The sequence below is a fragment of the Armigeres subalbatus genome, unplaced genomic scaffold (assembly GCF_024139115.2).
Source record: "Armigeres subalbatus isolate Guangzhou_Male unplaced genomic scaffold, GZ_Asu_2 Contig1310, whole genome shotgun sequence".
Taxonomy (NCBI): domain Eukaryota; kingdom Metazoa; phylum Arthropoda; class Insecta; order Diptera; family Culicidae; genus Armigeres; species Armigeres subalbatus.
In genome coordinates, this window is record NW_026942078.1 from 529064 (window position 1) to 544635 (window position 15572).

Here is a 15572-nt window from a genome sequence, read left to right on the forward strand (position 1 = left end):
GGACTTGCAAAAAGTTGTTTACCCTAACAGGTCATTTGGCTGAAAATGCCGTTCGGGTGAAAAAGTCGTTTGACCGAATATACATCATCATCGTTTGACCAAAAATGCCGTTTGGTAAAAAAATGGCATTTGGCAGAAAGAGCCATTTGGCCCTTAGATGTCCTTTCTGCAACCTTCTTTGAAAAGTGTCGTTCGGCTGAATTGATCATTTTGCCAAAAAAGACGTTTATCCGAATAGGGTGATTTTTGAAAACGTCGTAAGTCCAAATGAGAGACTCTCTTTCATTGCGTTTGCTAATATCTAGGCTAGTTTAAAATTTGTTGCAATATTTTCACCTCAGCACACTAGACAAAGCTTTTTTCTTCATATGGTGCTGGAAAATCCAATGTAAATATTAGTATGGCTTTGTAATAATCGAAGAGTCTTTTTTTGACTTACGACGTTTTCGAAAAAACCGTAAAATAAAATTAAATGTTTTTTTTTTACAATTCTATATAAAATAAACACGAGAGTGTCCATTATAGGAATGATTTGGGGGATCCATAATAGGGAAGAAGAACGTCCCGAAATGAAACAAGAAAATCAAATGAAATGTCGACTATAGGGAAGTAGTTTCCTATTATGGACCCCCAGGGGGTCTACTATATGGCGAATTCAGTCAAACTTTAAAATGTTAATTTCAAAGATAAAACGTCGTGTATTTGAGTGTTTTATGTATGTATCGTGAAGAGAAGATGCAGAACTTGTTATTAGATATCAAGCAGAATTAATATGTTGAAAATTTCTACTCCTTATGACAGGAAGAGCAAAATTCCGCCACTAGGGGGTCCACTATTGAGTATTTTACCCTACATTTTTAGTCAAACACTCCAAATAATCTAAACGTTGTTTCCACCTGAATTTTCAGGTACATTTTACGTGCACACGTAACTGCAAATGCTTCAGAAAATTCAGGTGAAACTTACGTGTCCGGTGAATTCTATACAAAACTCAGGTAAAGCTTACCTGATTTTCACGTAGAATGAAAATTCTATCAAAAAATCAGGTGAAAGTTACGTGAATTTCAGGTGGACAAGATCTACGTACTTTTTCAGGTGGAAACAACGTGCAGATTTTTTTGGGTGAACCTTTTTGACCTGATAACAGTTTCGATAAACGTACAATTCGGCTTACTGGGATTTGGTTAGCTGGCTTTTGGCTTAAATGCCAGTATCGACTTCAAAGTAGAAAGGTTACAAAATTTCGTTCAACAGTCGTTTGACAAAAAGCATTTTCAGCGTAAAAGTCATTAGGCCAAACGGATGGATATTTTAGACTTAATTACCCATTCAGTTATTGACATTTGACCGTATGACCTGTTGGCCTGAACGATATTTTTGGACAAATGACCCATTCTGTCAAACGACCAAACGGCCAAACGGCATTTTTGGCCAAACGACCTGTTAGGGAAAACGACTTTTTCAGCCAAATTATTAGTTCGGACATGCGCCTTTCAGCCAATGGAGTTTCCCAAGAATTTCTTACGGACAATACACTAGTCGTTCGATAACTGCAACATGACGCATTCTAGACGTCAAACAATTGTTAGACGTCGTCAAAATAGAAGTGCATCTGATTGTTCACCGCTATGCAGCTATCATCGACTTTGACATAGTTTTGAAGTTCAGCTGTTCGATAACTGCAAAACTGATGTAACTTTCGAAATGCAGTTAAAAGCATTGCAGTTATATGACTTTCAGTTATCGAACGTCTACTGTACAAAGAATTTCCCGTAAAATTCCAATAAGTTCGAACAATTTTTCGTTGAATTATTGTGAAAATTCTGAAGTTTCTCATGTAAATTGCGACAAATTTTCTGCTGAAATTCCAAACAAGTTTATTTGGGAATTAAAAAGAGCCTCTCTTGGTAATTCAAACAATCCTAAAATATTTTCCAAATTTTGGTTTTTCTTCAGATTTTTCTGGAAAAGTTCATTAGATTTTTCAAGCGAAAATAAAAAAAATCTTCTTTTAACTTTTTTATTCCTTTCTTTATTTGTTCAGGCACTCTGTGTTACTTAACCGCTACTGTGCCGAGATCTACTGTGATATTCTGCTGTAAAGAATCCACACAGAATCTATTTTTAGATTTCCTTTACTCATTATCATTGTCGATGCTTGTCCATCTCATCGTGAGTCCATTTGTGTCCGTTTGTCCATGTCGTGTATCCAATGATCGTTGTATTGTTCGGTTGCCATTTATCCGGGTAACGTTGGAGGAATGCCTCCGCGAAGAACAAGTTGTCAGTCGTCATCAGGCAGCCGTGACGGTAAGTCGCGTCTCCCAAACGCCACCGTATGGGCTGCGGATTCGGCGACTGACGAGGGTTAGGTGGAGGGGCTGGGAATCGAACCCATGACCATCCGCTTGTAAGGCGAACGTGTAGCCACCTACGCTACGGGACCCCCTTACTTCTTCTTTTAATGTCTTGAAAATATCCCGAAAAAATGCAATAACAAAAAATCTTAGAAAAACGTAATGAAAAGTCGCCACGCCGATTCACGCCGCCGGGTCAAATGGCTTTCGGCGTGACGCCGGAAACGCCGCCGCCGCCGACCAAAATTCTGACAAACGCCGCCGCTGACGCATACCTCTATCTGCAAAACATGTATTACAAATACACTTTAGATATAAATCTTTAAAAAAAGTTTGAAATATTGTCAGATTGACGTGAAAATATTGTTGGTTACCTACTTGTGTGCTTCTGCCTCATAGTAGGGAAGAACAGTGCAAAACGCACCACGGGGCAAAATGACCTCAGTCATAAATTCCCTCATATATTCTTTTGTAGGACATTTCTGAACGAATGTTACCATCACAATCCAATATTAGTTATTCATTATTGAGCTGCAATAGAAAAATAGAGCAAAATCATTTTCACTTCAATTTTACGATTTGATTTTCTTCCACTTCACCCATAAGATTTTCGCTCCATCCGTTAAGACAAAACAAACAACCAATCCATGCGTTCATAATTATTTCACATGCAATTGAGTCATTTTACACCTCCATTCGGGCGTTTTGCCCCAGGCCCAATTTAATTTTAAAACATATTTTAAATGCGTTAGGACCTTGTTGTTTTGAATACAAGATCCAGTGGTGGTCCGTGTCTAGAAAGTTGGCGTGCAGGGAAGTGATGCTCGATTGCTCGATACATTCTCAGACTCAGATTTGCTTTTAATATTTTTTGTATAATGGCAAACTGAGTTATCCAAGTCTTAGTTTCTAGAACAAAAATGTGAGTTTTTATATTAGTTACTTTAGCATTTATATCACTGTGTGATATACATTTTATCATTAAGACAAAGCTTGGTCTTCAAACGGGATAATTTCAAAGCGACAGTTAATAGTTAGTTTAAACATATTTGAATCTAAAAACATGTTTATAGACAGGAAGCAAAACAATATATGTGTCGCTTCATAACACAATCAGGAGGATATCAAGAAGCGCAATGATCCATACAAATAAAATAGAGATTTAATACTCAAAGCATTACGATCCATACAAATAAAATAAAGAATTAATACTCAATGCATTACGAAGGATGGCTGAACATAGCTAATTCTCCTGTGACGTATTTCATGGATCTTTATTTAGCGCAAAAACTATTTTTTCTTTTTTAATTTACATGATGGAAGCCAGTGTCATATTATTAGTTATTCAGAGCTAGAGGGAAAAGAAACAAACGTGCTGTTAACGGGGATGTGTTGACCAAATAGTTCAACTGTTAAAAATGGAAAAACAACACATTACGACATTCGCGTTCTCAGTCAAACCAGTACCGATACCTTCTTCGTTACCATAACCATTGCTATCGTAATCTTCGCCTACGCAGGCAAACCAGTGCAGAGTATGCAGATGCATAGAGTGTGGACGGGTGTCTACAGATTCGACGATTTGTATAAATAAATGATAGATTTGGATGAAAATGTCTTTGGTAGGTCTACCCCAACACTGTTCGATGGGCAATTAGTTTGTTCCCAAAGATAATACTAACCTTTATTAGCTGAAGATGGCCGGCTCTGTTTTTGTATGGTTGCATCCCTGTTTCCAGCTGAAAGAAGAGGACACGAAAAAATAAATTAGAATAAATGTAAATATAAATGAATAAAAAAAACTCTCCAGAATCTATTTTCGGGAATCGTGTTGCTGAAGTATCTAAAATCTATTATAATAAAACTCAGTTTGGAACGAGGCGATTTTATCTCTGATGATGGCTGGTCGACGTTTCTATCCTGACGTTTTTTTTCGGCAGATATTTGTGTAGGTGCGAGCAATTTGACTAATGTGGCATATGGGAGATTAGCACTTCGAGCAGTGACTGATCCAACGGCGAAAAACCGAGAGGTGAGATGATTCAGCTTCCCATCGAAAATACTTCACCAGTCAGTCAATGTAAAGTAATCATGAGCTATTGACAAGTCTGCGGGATGAGTTGACCTCGGATGGAGAAGAAAAGAACGATGAGAAGCAAATTAGTGACTACATGGGGCATCATTTGGTTGATCCCACGCTTTAAGCCAAATTAGGCAGGTGTGTCAATAGAGGTGGATCCGTCACCTTGACTTGTAGGTTGGAAAATCAAGACAAGTAGAGCTTTGCTGCAGGTTGAATGCTGCAACAGCTCGTGAGTCTATTTCATTTGGTAAATCGAGCATAAATGAGACGGACTTGCGGTTAGCATAGCATAGCATAGCATAGCATATGTGATTGTACAAATCGTGGGTGACCATAAATGAGACGGACTTGCGGTTAGAGAAAAATGTATAACATTAAATATAACTGTGGTGTCACGACAATTTTCTTGCTTGACTTAGGCTTCAAAGTTGGTAATGTTCTATAGAATTCGACAATAAATAGGTACTGATAGAACCTGAAAATGATGTATTTAAAACTTCGGTTTGTTTCCTTTAAATTATGTTGTCTAAAAAACTGGACACCACAACGCCTATGCTGCTGTCTGACGACATAGATCCGTTCACCATCCTCAACACCGGTGCAAGTGCGATCACAATTCATGATTTACAACTTAAACGGTTTTGTGTCGCTTTTAGGCGTGGGAGTCCCGACGAGCTAGAGCTACCATTTAGATATGCCGCTGAAGCAGTGCAGCGAAAGGTGCAAGGCCATCCAACAAGACAGGGGCGCGCTATCACATTGAGATACACTACATCGAATGGTGGCGCCATCAACTAGCGTTCAGTTAGTAGTGGAAGGTGCAATCGTTTGCAATTCCCGGTCGAACGGTGTGGCGGCGCACGCCACCAAATGGACATAATCAGCTGCAATAAACATTACTGTCAATTTAACGAGCTTGGCGACCGTGCGATCGTGTTGTGATCGTATGCGCAACTCGATATTGTCGACGTGATACCGGTGGCTGCGCGGGGCCAAACTGGACTCAAACTTGAGGGGGTCATCGTAAATCAGCTGGTGTACACGAGCAATCTAATTCATGACTGTTTTTTTTTTCAATGGAATCTCAGGAGCTGTTATGAAACGTATTTTTTTAGGAAATGTTCTCATTATATTAAATGGACAAATACTAATTATGTAGACCTGATGAAGAACCTGAAAGAAGTGTACACCCAAAAAACAAAACATACAATTCTGTATAAAATTTTGGCATTATACAGATTAGGCAAGGTTTTAATACAAAAAAATGAATATATCTTTTTTATACGGGTACTGTATTAAACGAATACAGAATTGGAAGATTTTAGTACAATAATGAATCAGATACAGTGATTGGTTTACTACACGCCGCTGCCGTATCCAGGCGCTAACGTATATGTAAAAATAGCCAGCATGAGTTAACCACCTGAAGTTTGTATGGCAAAGAAATTTAACGCAGGTTTTCTCAACAGCAGGAACTTTTCACGAAATGGACGGTGGAAAACTAGGTTCCGGTTCTTAGAGATCCTAAAAGGTGAAAAGATTAGAATCATAAAAAAGCCAAGTTTTGAAAATGTAAGAAGATTTTCATTTCATGGAAACTGTGAACCCAAAAAGACATCAAAGGTTTGTAGCCAGGCAGAAAATTGCATCTGCTGAAGAGAGCCATAAGTTTCAGAAAGCACTCAAAAACGCATTGAGAAGAACAAAGTACTCACAAGGCTAGGAAATGCTTAAATCAAAACAAACTGAAGAGAGTCTGGGTCATTTGGCGTAAGATAATTTTTGATCATTTAGAGCATGATGACCGTGCTTTTCGTAGTTGCTACTTGACCAGAACGTTCGCAATTTGACAGGGAACCAATGGTTGGAAGCATGGGATTTGCTCCCCAACCACAATGTGCACAATCTGAGAGCTGTGGTGTTTTAAATGGTCGATAACGACGCTGGCCAGCTCCTCAGGGTCTATCGGGGGATGGGAAGGAATTGATGAAGCAATCACACGCCCACTGCAAGCCAAGAACAACTATGAATTCGCCACGAGTTCCTGCGAAATTTTATCGGAATGTGGGTGGGATTAGGTTATATGTCAGCGGTTTGTATTGGTTAACGGATTACCAATTTGATAGTAATCGAAGGGTGATTATATTCTAATTGGATGCCGAAAACGAGCTTTTTTAGGTCATTTCGAATTTTAACAGTTACCTGATAGAGGATGGAAACTGTATAAAAGCCTCATTTCCAGTTGTAGCGATTGCTAGAACATGATACATATAACATAGAAAGTAGGAGGAATGGGACGGGCCTGGGATTGAACCCACGACTTCCTGCGTATGACGCAGAAATGGTAGCCATATGAACACCAAGCCCGGTGGCTGGTTTAAAGGTCATTTGGCATTGCTTTGAACAGTATAAAATAAGACATAACGGGCTGCATAATAACTGACATTATAGCTCATCATAAGCCGGATAGATGCCATCTGTTAGCAAGGGATCTCGGAAATGTTTGCTTTATGTTTGTTTTTAAAGAAGAATGGCATCTCTATCATTGCCTTATAACGGGCCAGCACTACCATTGTGTTATTCGAGACAGATGCATTCATTTTTAGAATGAATCACAATAACAATTCCCTTGCTCGGGGCAGATGAAATCTTTTGACGTAGGACTACATCTGTCTTTCCTATATTGGGGTACACTTTGCGATTGTGAAAATCGGAGACCATCAAAAATATGATAGACTTTGAACGTTAACATCTCGGTCGTTTCACGATGGATATTGGACCATTCGATCAAAGATGAGTCAACGCTTCCTTGTATTTTTTCGAAAATACTAATTTTCAACTATTTATGATTGATCTTTGATAAAAAGTTTAGAAATAGGTAAACCAACCAATCACGTAAATGCATCGCAAGCACAGACATCAAAATCAAGCAACTTCCGGGTTTGGATCTAATCCTCAGTACAAGCAAGATTTCACGGACGCAGCGGAGCGGACCAAGCAATACGAAGGCGCTGGTAATAATCTCAACGGAAAACCATCGCTAGTGGTAGTCGTCTGGATGGTTGTGCAGATGATTCAACCTCAGTGATGGAAGCGATAGATCTTAGGTCAGCAGCAACGTAGTCGACCAGCAGCAACGGCGAGTGGCCGTCGTCGACAGTAGCACTCATCTCTTGCAACCATGACACCGATAGCAGGGATCCCAGAAGAAAGTATATAAGTCGTCGAGTGGTCATCACCGACATCAGCAACACAAAGTGAAATTTCAACGCAGGGTTCGAACTAACGTTTGGTTGCTATTCATGATTAGAAAGGCACATTGTGAACAGAAAATCAATTCTTTTCAGAACCAGAATTTTATGTGAAGCAAACAAAAAAAATGGCGTCTGTTACGTTTCTGTGCCATCAGTGGCGATGCTGAAAATGTATTCTAAATATTGGCATCACAGTGAAAAATTATCGAGTGGCAGTCGGACAATAGCAGCACAAAATAAAATTCCAACGCAAGTTGGTAACGCATTAGGGGAAAGAAAATCGGTTCTTCTCAGGACCAGCATTTGGACCACCAAAAATGGACTATTTCGGTGGTACCAGTGTTTGGCGTGGTAGCTTGATTACTGTTGTGAACTGATGTGAATTTTTTTCAAAATCATGAAACACAATCGCGTGGTAACTAAGAAAATTCATATGGAATCTGCTGGCTTTGCTGGCGGTGGTTGGGGAAGCAATGTTATTTCTGTTATCTACTTTGAAGTAAATTTATCTCGGAACAATTTTCTCTCGTACAGTGATTCTTGAAAGAAATTATTTATGTATTCTCTGCTGTTCGAACCGATACTGATGCCATCGAATTTTCTTCAGTCAATATGCGAATAAATTAAATGCCACCTGTCCCTCCGACGATTCTGTGATTTAGAAAAAAAAACAAAAATGCGCATTTCCTATCAACAATAGCAAAAAATAAAAGGTCAAAATCTAGCGAGAAAATTTATCGCTTTCTATGATTCTAGAAGCTACCGTGGGTAACACATTTTCTGCAGCAACCACTACCGCTACTGACGCCATCATAGCCATTACATTTTCTGTCACTTTGAAGAAAATTCTTCACGAAACCATACTCTTCCGTTTAAAATGGAGTTCCTGAAAGGAACCGATTTACATTAAATGCGCCTCTACAACCACTATCAGTAGCCAAACCATGTTCCGAGAAAAGTTGACTTTCTGCCGATAACGGCCATCCTTTGGAATAAATTGGCAGCAGTAACCACGCAGATGACCTCCAGCGACGCCGATACTGAGAGTGCTCTCTGATGCCGATACGACCGCTCTCTGCGGAATGTCGAACAAAATGGCGCACAGGAATACAGTTGTTATTAATCCAATTAAGTGAGCTCGTTGGCCCCGCCTCTTCATTAACCGCTAAGGGTGCACATAATATTTACAATTAACAAAGGAGGTGGTCCCAGCATCGGCATCGATTGAGGCCTTCGGTGCGGTGGTGTTGCTGCAGAAAATATATTTTTCTATTAAGGATGAGTCAACGCTTCTTTGTAATCAACTAAACGTTGATTTTTAACAATTTGTTATCGATAAATGGTAATACGTTTAGAAATAGGCTAACCAACCAATCACGTACATGCATCGCAAGCACAGACATCAACATGTTGCGCGTTTGGTTCTTTTTTTTTGTGTCTTTATTAGGGAGACTTTCAGCCCGAGGCTGGCTCGTCTCCGGAAACGTTTGGTTCTAATTCTCAGTTCGAACAAGATTGCAGTTAGTTATTGGAAAGGCTTATTGGGGAACAAAAATTGCTTCTTCTCTAACTAACACAAACAAAACCAAAGAATCTTTCCCGAAAATTTCACTTTTCGTCGACAAAATCGAAAAAAAAATATTTTCAATTATTCAATTCACTTCACAAATATGAATCAGTTTATGCTATGGAAAGGTAAATTGCGTGAACGGTACCCGTTATTTCTTGTCGAAAAGGCTTAAAAAATCCTTGACAGATACTCAAAAATGATTTTTAATAAACCACAGATCACCGCCTGATCACTTATTAAATAAATTATGTTTTAATGAAAATCATTGTTGTTTGCGATGTTAGGCCGTTACAAATATTTAATGAACTTTTTGTCCTACTGGTCTCCGAAGGGTCAAGGGGGGGGGGGGATAATAAAAAATAAATATTAAAATCAAAAAAATCTAAAATCTCCTCGGATTTGTTAAAGAATGTTTTGAAAATCCTCTAAAATATCTTAATTTTATTTTGTTGCTCCCCCCAATTTTTTTCATTTTGTGGCTAAAAAAATCCAAGGGGAGGAGACAAAATAGTTTTTAAATACTTGTATCGGCCTTATTTACAAAAACAAAAATTACGACTAAAATTTTCAAAATGTTTTGGGGTGGCAAAATCAGGTTGAAACGTGATAAATCGGAGGTTAACAAAAGCGGAGAGTGACAAAATCGGGTTAGGCACAGAAGGTCGAAAGACAAAAGGTCGGAAGAACAAAAGGTCGAAAAGGACAAAAGGTCGAAAGCGGCAAAAGGTCGAAAGGACAAAACGTCGAACGGGACAAAAGGTCGAAAAGACAAAACGTCGAATGGGACAAAAGGTCGAAAGAAACAAAAAAACAAGAAGGCGGAAGGGACAAAAGGTCGAAATAGACAAGAAACTGAAACGGAGAGAATCAATCTCGCATCAGAGTTGGCAAAAACTCTGCTCTTTTATTTTTCACAATTAAATAAAATTCATTCAGTGAGTACAACTAATAGATGGATGTTTTAGTTTTCTAAATGTTCGATTTGTCAAAATGGCGCACGCCGCAAATCAAATACACCGTGTATTACACGCAGATGTATTTTAAATACACGCGTCTGCGTGGCTGAGGCGTGCACTGTTTTAACAGATTTAAATGACATTTAGAAAACCTAGATATCCATCTATTATTTGCACTCATTGAATGAATTTTATTTATTTGTTAAAAATAGTGAAAAATAAAAGGACAATTTTTTGCCAACTGTATAGAACAACTCTGTCTCGATCTATACAAGATTTATTCATTTCCAAATTCAACAATATATTTTATCTCTAATAGAACTATCTAGATATTCATAATATTGTTTCATAGTAATTAATCCTTCTTTGAAAATTGCTCATTCTTGTAAGATAAGATGTTATTATATGAGATAAGTGAAGTCGAGTCAAGTCACGGTGTGTCTATGGGGAAACATTATTTTTCAAAAATCAGTATCTCTGAAACACCCACCACGTGAAAGAAGATGCTCTCCTTTTTTATATAGTGGGTAAACTAAAATGTTCTATCGGGGGATCTAGAACAATTTTTATTTTTTCACTATTTTTGGTGTAAATTCCATAGAAATCTCAAATGATTTAACCCCCCCAAAAATGTATGGAAAAATGACCCCCGATAGAACATTTTAAAAATGCACCTACGTAAAAAAAGAAAAACCTATACTTTCGTGTAGTGAGTGTTTTAGAGATACTGATTTTTTGAAAATAAGCCTCTTCGGACAAACACACCGTGAAGTACGAGACACTGAAGACGACCACACAGTTGTGGTCGAAATACGTATCTGCAAAGATATCGAAAATTAACTGGTGGAATTAAATGGAGAGTACTTAATTCGTCTTAGACGGTTGAGATAAGTGTGTTATTTCAGCTTGAGGTTAAATGCATTTCACAAATTCCTTTGGAATACACAAAACTTGTTATCAACTTGTTCTTGATCTACCATTTATCACTTTCGACCTTTTGTCCTTTTCGACCTTCTCTGCCTTTCGACCTTCTGTCCCTTTCGACCTTTTGTCCTTTCGACCTTTTGTCTTTCGACCTTTTGTCCTTTCGACCTTTTGTCTTTCGACCTTTTGTCATAGATTCGACAAAATCGGGTCGACACTGTAGTTGCGTTTGGTTACGCACTGGTTCAGATTCTGATTACTTCTCCTGAATTGTGTTAATCCCTTTTCCACGGTTGTAGACTCAAAGTCCATCCAACTGGGAGCTGCTAATCGGCTTCTTAGTTCGGTTGACCTGCGAGTTGTTTGCTCATTGTTAATGAAGAGACACAAACTATGATAACAAATATCATCCATTTCGTAGAGCTACGTAGTCCTACGTCACTTTTGCGTACAATTGGGCTTTGAGCCTTTGGGCTTTGACCTTTGAGTTTTTTCTACTGCTCGTTATTTTATGTGACGTTTACTTTCGTCATTTTTTTTATCTTTATTAAAGGGATTTTCGGCCCACGGTTGGCTCATGACAATGAATATAGAATAAAATTTATATTGAACATACATTGACTTACTGGCCAATTTTTAACAGATTCCGAGAGTTCTGCCAAAGTGACATCTGTGACAGGGTGTATGGCCAACCCCGGAGCGTTTTCACGGAAATGGCCATATTGCTGGGTATTTTTATGGTTTCTTGACCTGCAGCCAGTATTGGTCGGCATATTAGTTCTAGTTTCTGGAGAAAGCATAAAACATGACGAAAGTAAACGTCACATAAAATGACGAGCTGTAGAAAAAATGTATTTTGAATCTTCGATTTCGGAAGGGGGCAGAATGATAGAAGAGTTTCCGCATGTAATAGTTCTGGTTTCATAAATATCCAAAATTTTGACTCTCTCAACCTTTTTGTCTAACCCCTGTATTGTGAACTTCTAGTGCGAAGGTTATTCTACAATTCTGCTGTATAGTTCGTTGTTTGAATTCCATTAATAACGGAGTAATAGCACTAGTAACTTAAACTAAATGGTTGGAATTTTGTTATTATTTAGTATAAATTAGTGTAACTATAGTTGAATTCGAAACAACATAATGTTCGGCAGAGTTGTAGAAAAACTTTCAAATAAGAAGTCCACCATACATCATATTATAAAATTTTGCTTCGGGAATGAATTATTGGCAAACTATTAAATGATCAAACCTAAATTACTAAATGACCAATAACATATTTAGCGCTACTAGGTATTAGTCCACCACATTTCAACAAATTTTAAAATTCAGCCTCTGGAATAAGATATTGACAACCTACTAAATGGCCGCGCTCAAATTACTAAATGTTCAAAAACATGCTTGTCCAAATAAGCTTCCGAAATGATCGATGGAACACAGACAAAAAATCTACTACTTAAGAAATATCAATGAGGGGGTAAATGCAAAGGGTTGTAAGTGACCAAAACATAGTGCTGAGAAGAATGGGTGTGAAGTTTTTCAATATTTTTTCGTTCCATACAAATCGTGTGAAAGTTCAAAAAATCAATAATTTTCTGTGATTAATGTACATTTTTAAGAAATAACGTACGAAATATATCAATATATTCTCGCAAAGCTCTGAAACCAAAGCATTTTCCAAGGTGGTCAACTCAAATTTGACCAAAATGTCACTTACACCCCTCCAATTATCCTTTCAAACAAAACACTATATACAATATTTGAGAAAATTTAAATTCTCACGAACCTTTAATTTGTTGGTATCCAATCAATAAATTAGATTCCTTTAGAGTCAATTTTCATTTATTTTTATAAAGATGTCTCATTTTCCACGGGGTGTTCTAGTTTTAGTCGTTGAAGATAATTGAGCAGATGCGTTTTATTATCCATCCAAATTATTTGGTCCGGTCAATGAACTTTTTTGCTTGCAACTACAGATCAGTACAAACGTACATATAGGCAGAAAAATTAGAAGTGCCACTGACGATAAATAAAAATATAAAATTGATACACAATTTTATTTAAATTTTTGATGAATAGATACTTATGGCTCTGCTTTATCTGATACAATAAATAATCGTGAATATGTTGACATTAACCGTTTCACACAGTACTCCTGCAGCCTTCTTTCAAAGCGACTTTAAAATCCTTACCAACTTCAAACGACACGTGCCGATCCTTCCTGTGTTCCAGTAGCTTCTGTTGATCGGTCAGACTTAGATTCTCCCGCGAAAGCGACTTGACTAGAATTCCTCGCAGCATCTCCAGCGTCGTGCTGGGTATCCGCTCGATCTGCTCACCCAAATCATTCATATTCACACCCATTTCTACTGATACCAATATGAAACCAACGGGTAAATATCACCGCTCAATCACTTTTTCTTCCTACTACAGCACTTCGGTGAGGATTTGATTCACATGATCACTTGCGGATTCTGCGACACTCGAACCCCATCCACTGTGCAACTTCTCGCATCACTTGCTTATCGGTTATTTTTTCGCTCGAAGAAAGCGTTGACGTGCTGTTTGCATTTCACTAAAGAGGACGCGTTGAAGATGAAAGACGCAGAGACGGAGTTTGCTTAGCTTGAAGGTGTTAACTTCTCTCTAACCACCTGATCACCGCTGTGGATGATCATGTCAGCATCACTAGGCTCCGTTTCTACAACGCTACAAATCGCCCACTAATAACAATCTTTTGAAACGTGAACTGTGCGACACTGTAACGAAACGCGAATCAGGCAAACTACCGGTTCGGACACGGTGACAGATTTTTCAATCGATTCTTTCTTCCAACTCCTGAGCGCTAGTTAGAGGCATTTGGTTGCACAGAATTAACAATTATATTTCTTTCATTGATTCTTCTGAAATTAATTTGATATAATCGATTAGTTCGATGTCTTACGCTAAGCACAATTTTCACACAAATTGAATGGATCGACTGTTGACATCCCTAATTCACACCTTGGGCCGTAAGTGCCAACTGCTGCCACTGGCCATCGGACTGAAACCCATTGATTGGATTTGCGTTTCAAATTTTCCTCGCTTATCTCACATCACTCAGCGAAAACCAATTATTGCAATTTCACGATTTGAACTCCGGTTCACTATCAATCAGCGCACTGCACTGCATGCCCATATGTAGAGAGACTAAAATATTGCGCCGCGCACGCTCCGGTAAGACACCGTCCGGTCTAGTGTCAAACATGCAACTAATCGTCATCATCACCGTTGTCTGCCTGCCGGGTTGCTGGCCGTTAGTAGACGGGCACAGAAGACGACGACGATGATGACGTGATTGAGGAGGAAGCTTTACTCACCGATCCAAAACTGTGGCTATGACTTATTCGCACGTTAAGAATAGTAGGGACAAAAAATAGGATGCTGATATGGAAAGTTTTCTACTTTCGCGTGATTTTTGAAAACGTCGTAAGTCCAAATGAGAGACTCTCTTTCATTAAGCTCTCTTTTGCTAATATCTAGGCTAGTTTAAAATTTGTTGCAATATTTTCACCTCAGCACACTAGACAAAGCTATTTTCTTCAGATCAGTGCTGGAAAATCCAATGTAAATGCTAGTATAGCTTTGTAATAATCGATAGAGAAAGTAAACAAAGAGAGCCTCTCTTTTGGACTTACGACGTTTTCAAAAGTCACGCGAGACTTCTTTTCAGGGAGAATGAACTTATTCTATACCGAAATATAATTAACACATAAATTATGAACATTATTCAATTGTGTATGCAATCGATATATACTATATTATACTGGTGAACAGTTTTGAATCGACTTTCTTTTCAAGAAATATTGTTTGAAAATAAAAATAGCATAAATAAATATTGTAACAAATAAGCAGAAATGAACTAAATTCCTAAATTACTCGTGGACTTCGAGAAATGCTTAGCAATCTACTCTCCAATGCAAATATGTTTTGACGTAGGACTTACGTCTCTCTTTACTATACCGGGTGTCATTTCAAAATATTCAATTCGACCGCGTTACGCTGTGTTGAAAGATTTTAAAAAGCCACTTGATGCAGCATGTATGTCCAAAAAACAAACGGTTCTTCAGAGAGCCAATGATGAAGATCAATATCAAAGCTTTCAATTCCCTTCGGGATAGAAATTGCAGGGTTGTTACGGAGATCCTGAAATATTTTCCGCGCCGACTAAAATCAAATCCACGCCATTTCCTCGCGACATGAAATCCTTTTTGCGCCAAATCCGCGCGACCCAAAACTAAGCAAATACACGTTAAATATCAATGCATTGATCAATGCAATATTGGCATTGATAAAAAATATGTAGAAAAACATTGTTTGATACTGACCGCACACAAAGCGAACGTGACTGAATGATCGTCCCTTGTTATGAATTCTAAATCTTATCACCCG

At 38.2% G+C, this 15572-nt stretch overlaps 1 protein-coding gene across 1 annotated transcript in view; it reads right to left on the reverse strand.

Moving 5' to 3' along the window:
- Positions 1-15572, reverse strand: part of LOC134202641 (capping protein inhibiting regulator of actin dynamics-like) — a 288173-nt gene that overhangs the window by 60110 nt on the left and 212491 nt on the right. The window contains 2 exon segments of the mRNA XM_062677656.1: positions 3831-3923; positions 4040-4096. Of these exon segments, the coding sequence (XP_062533640.1) occupies positions 3831-3923; positions 4040-4096 (150 nt within the window).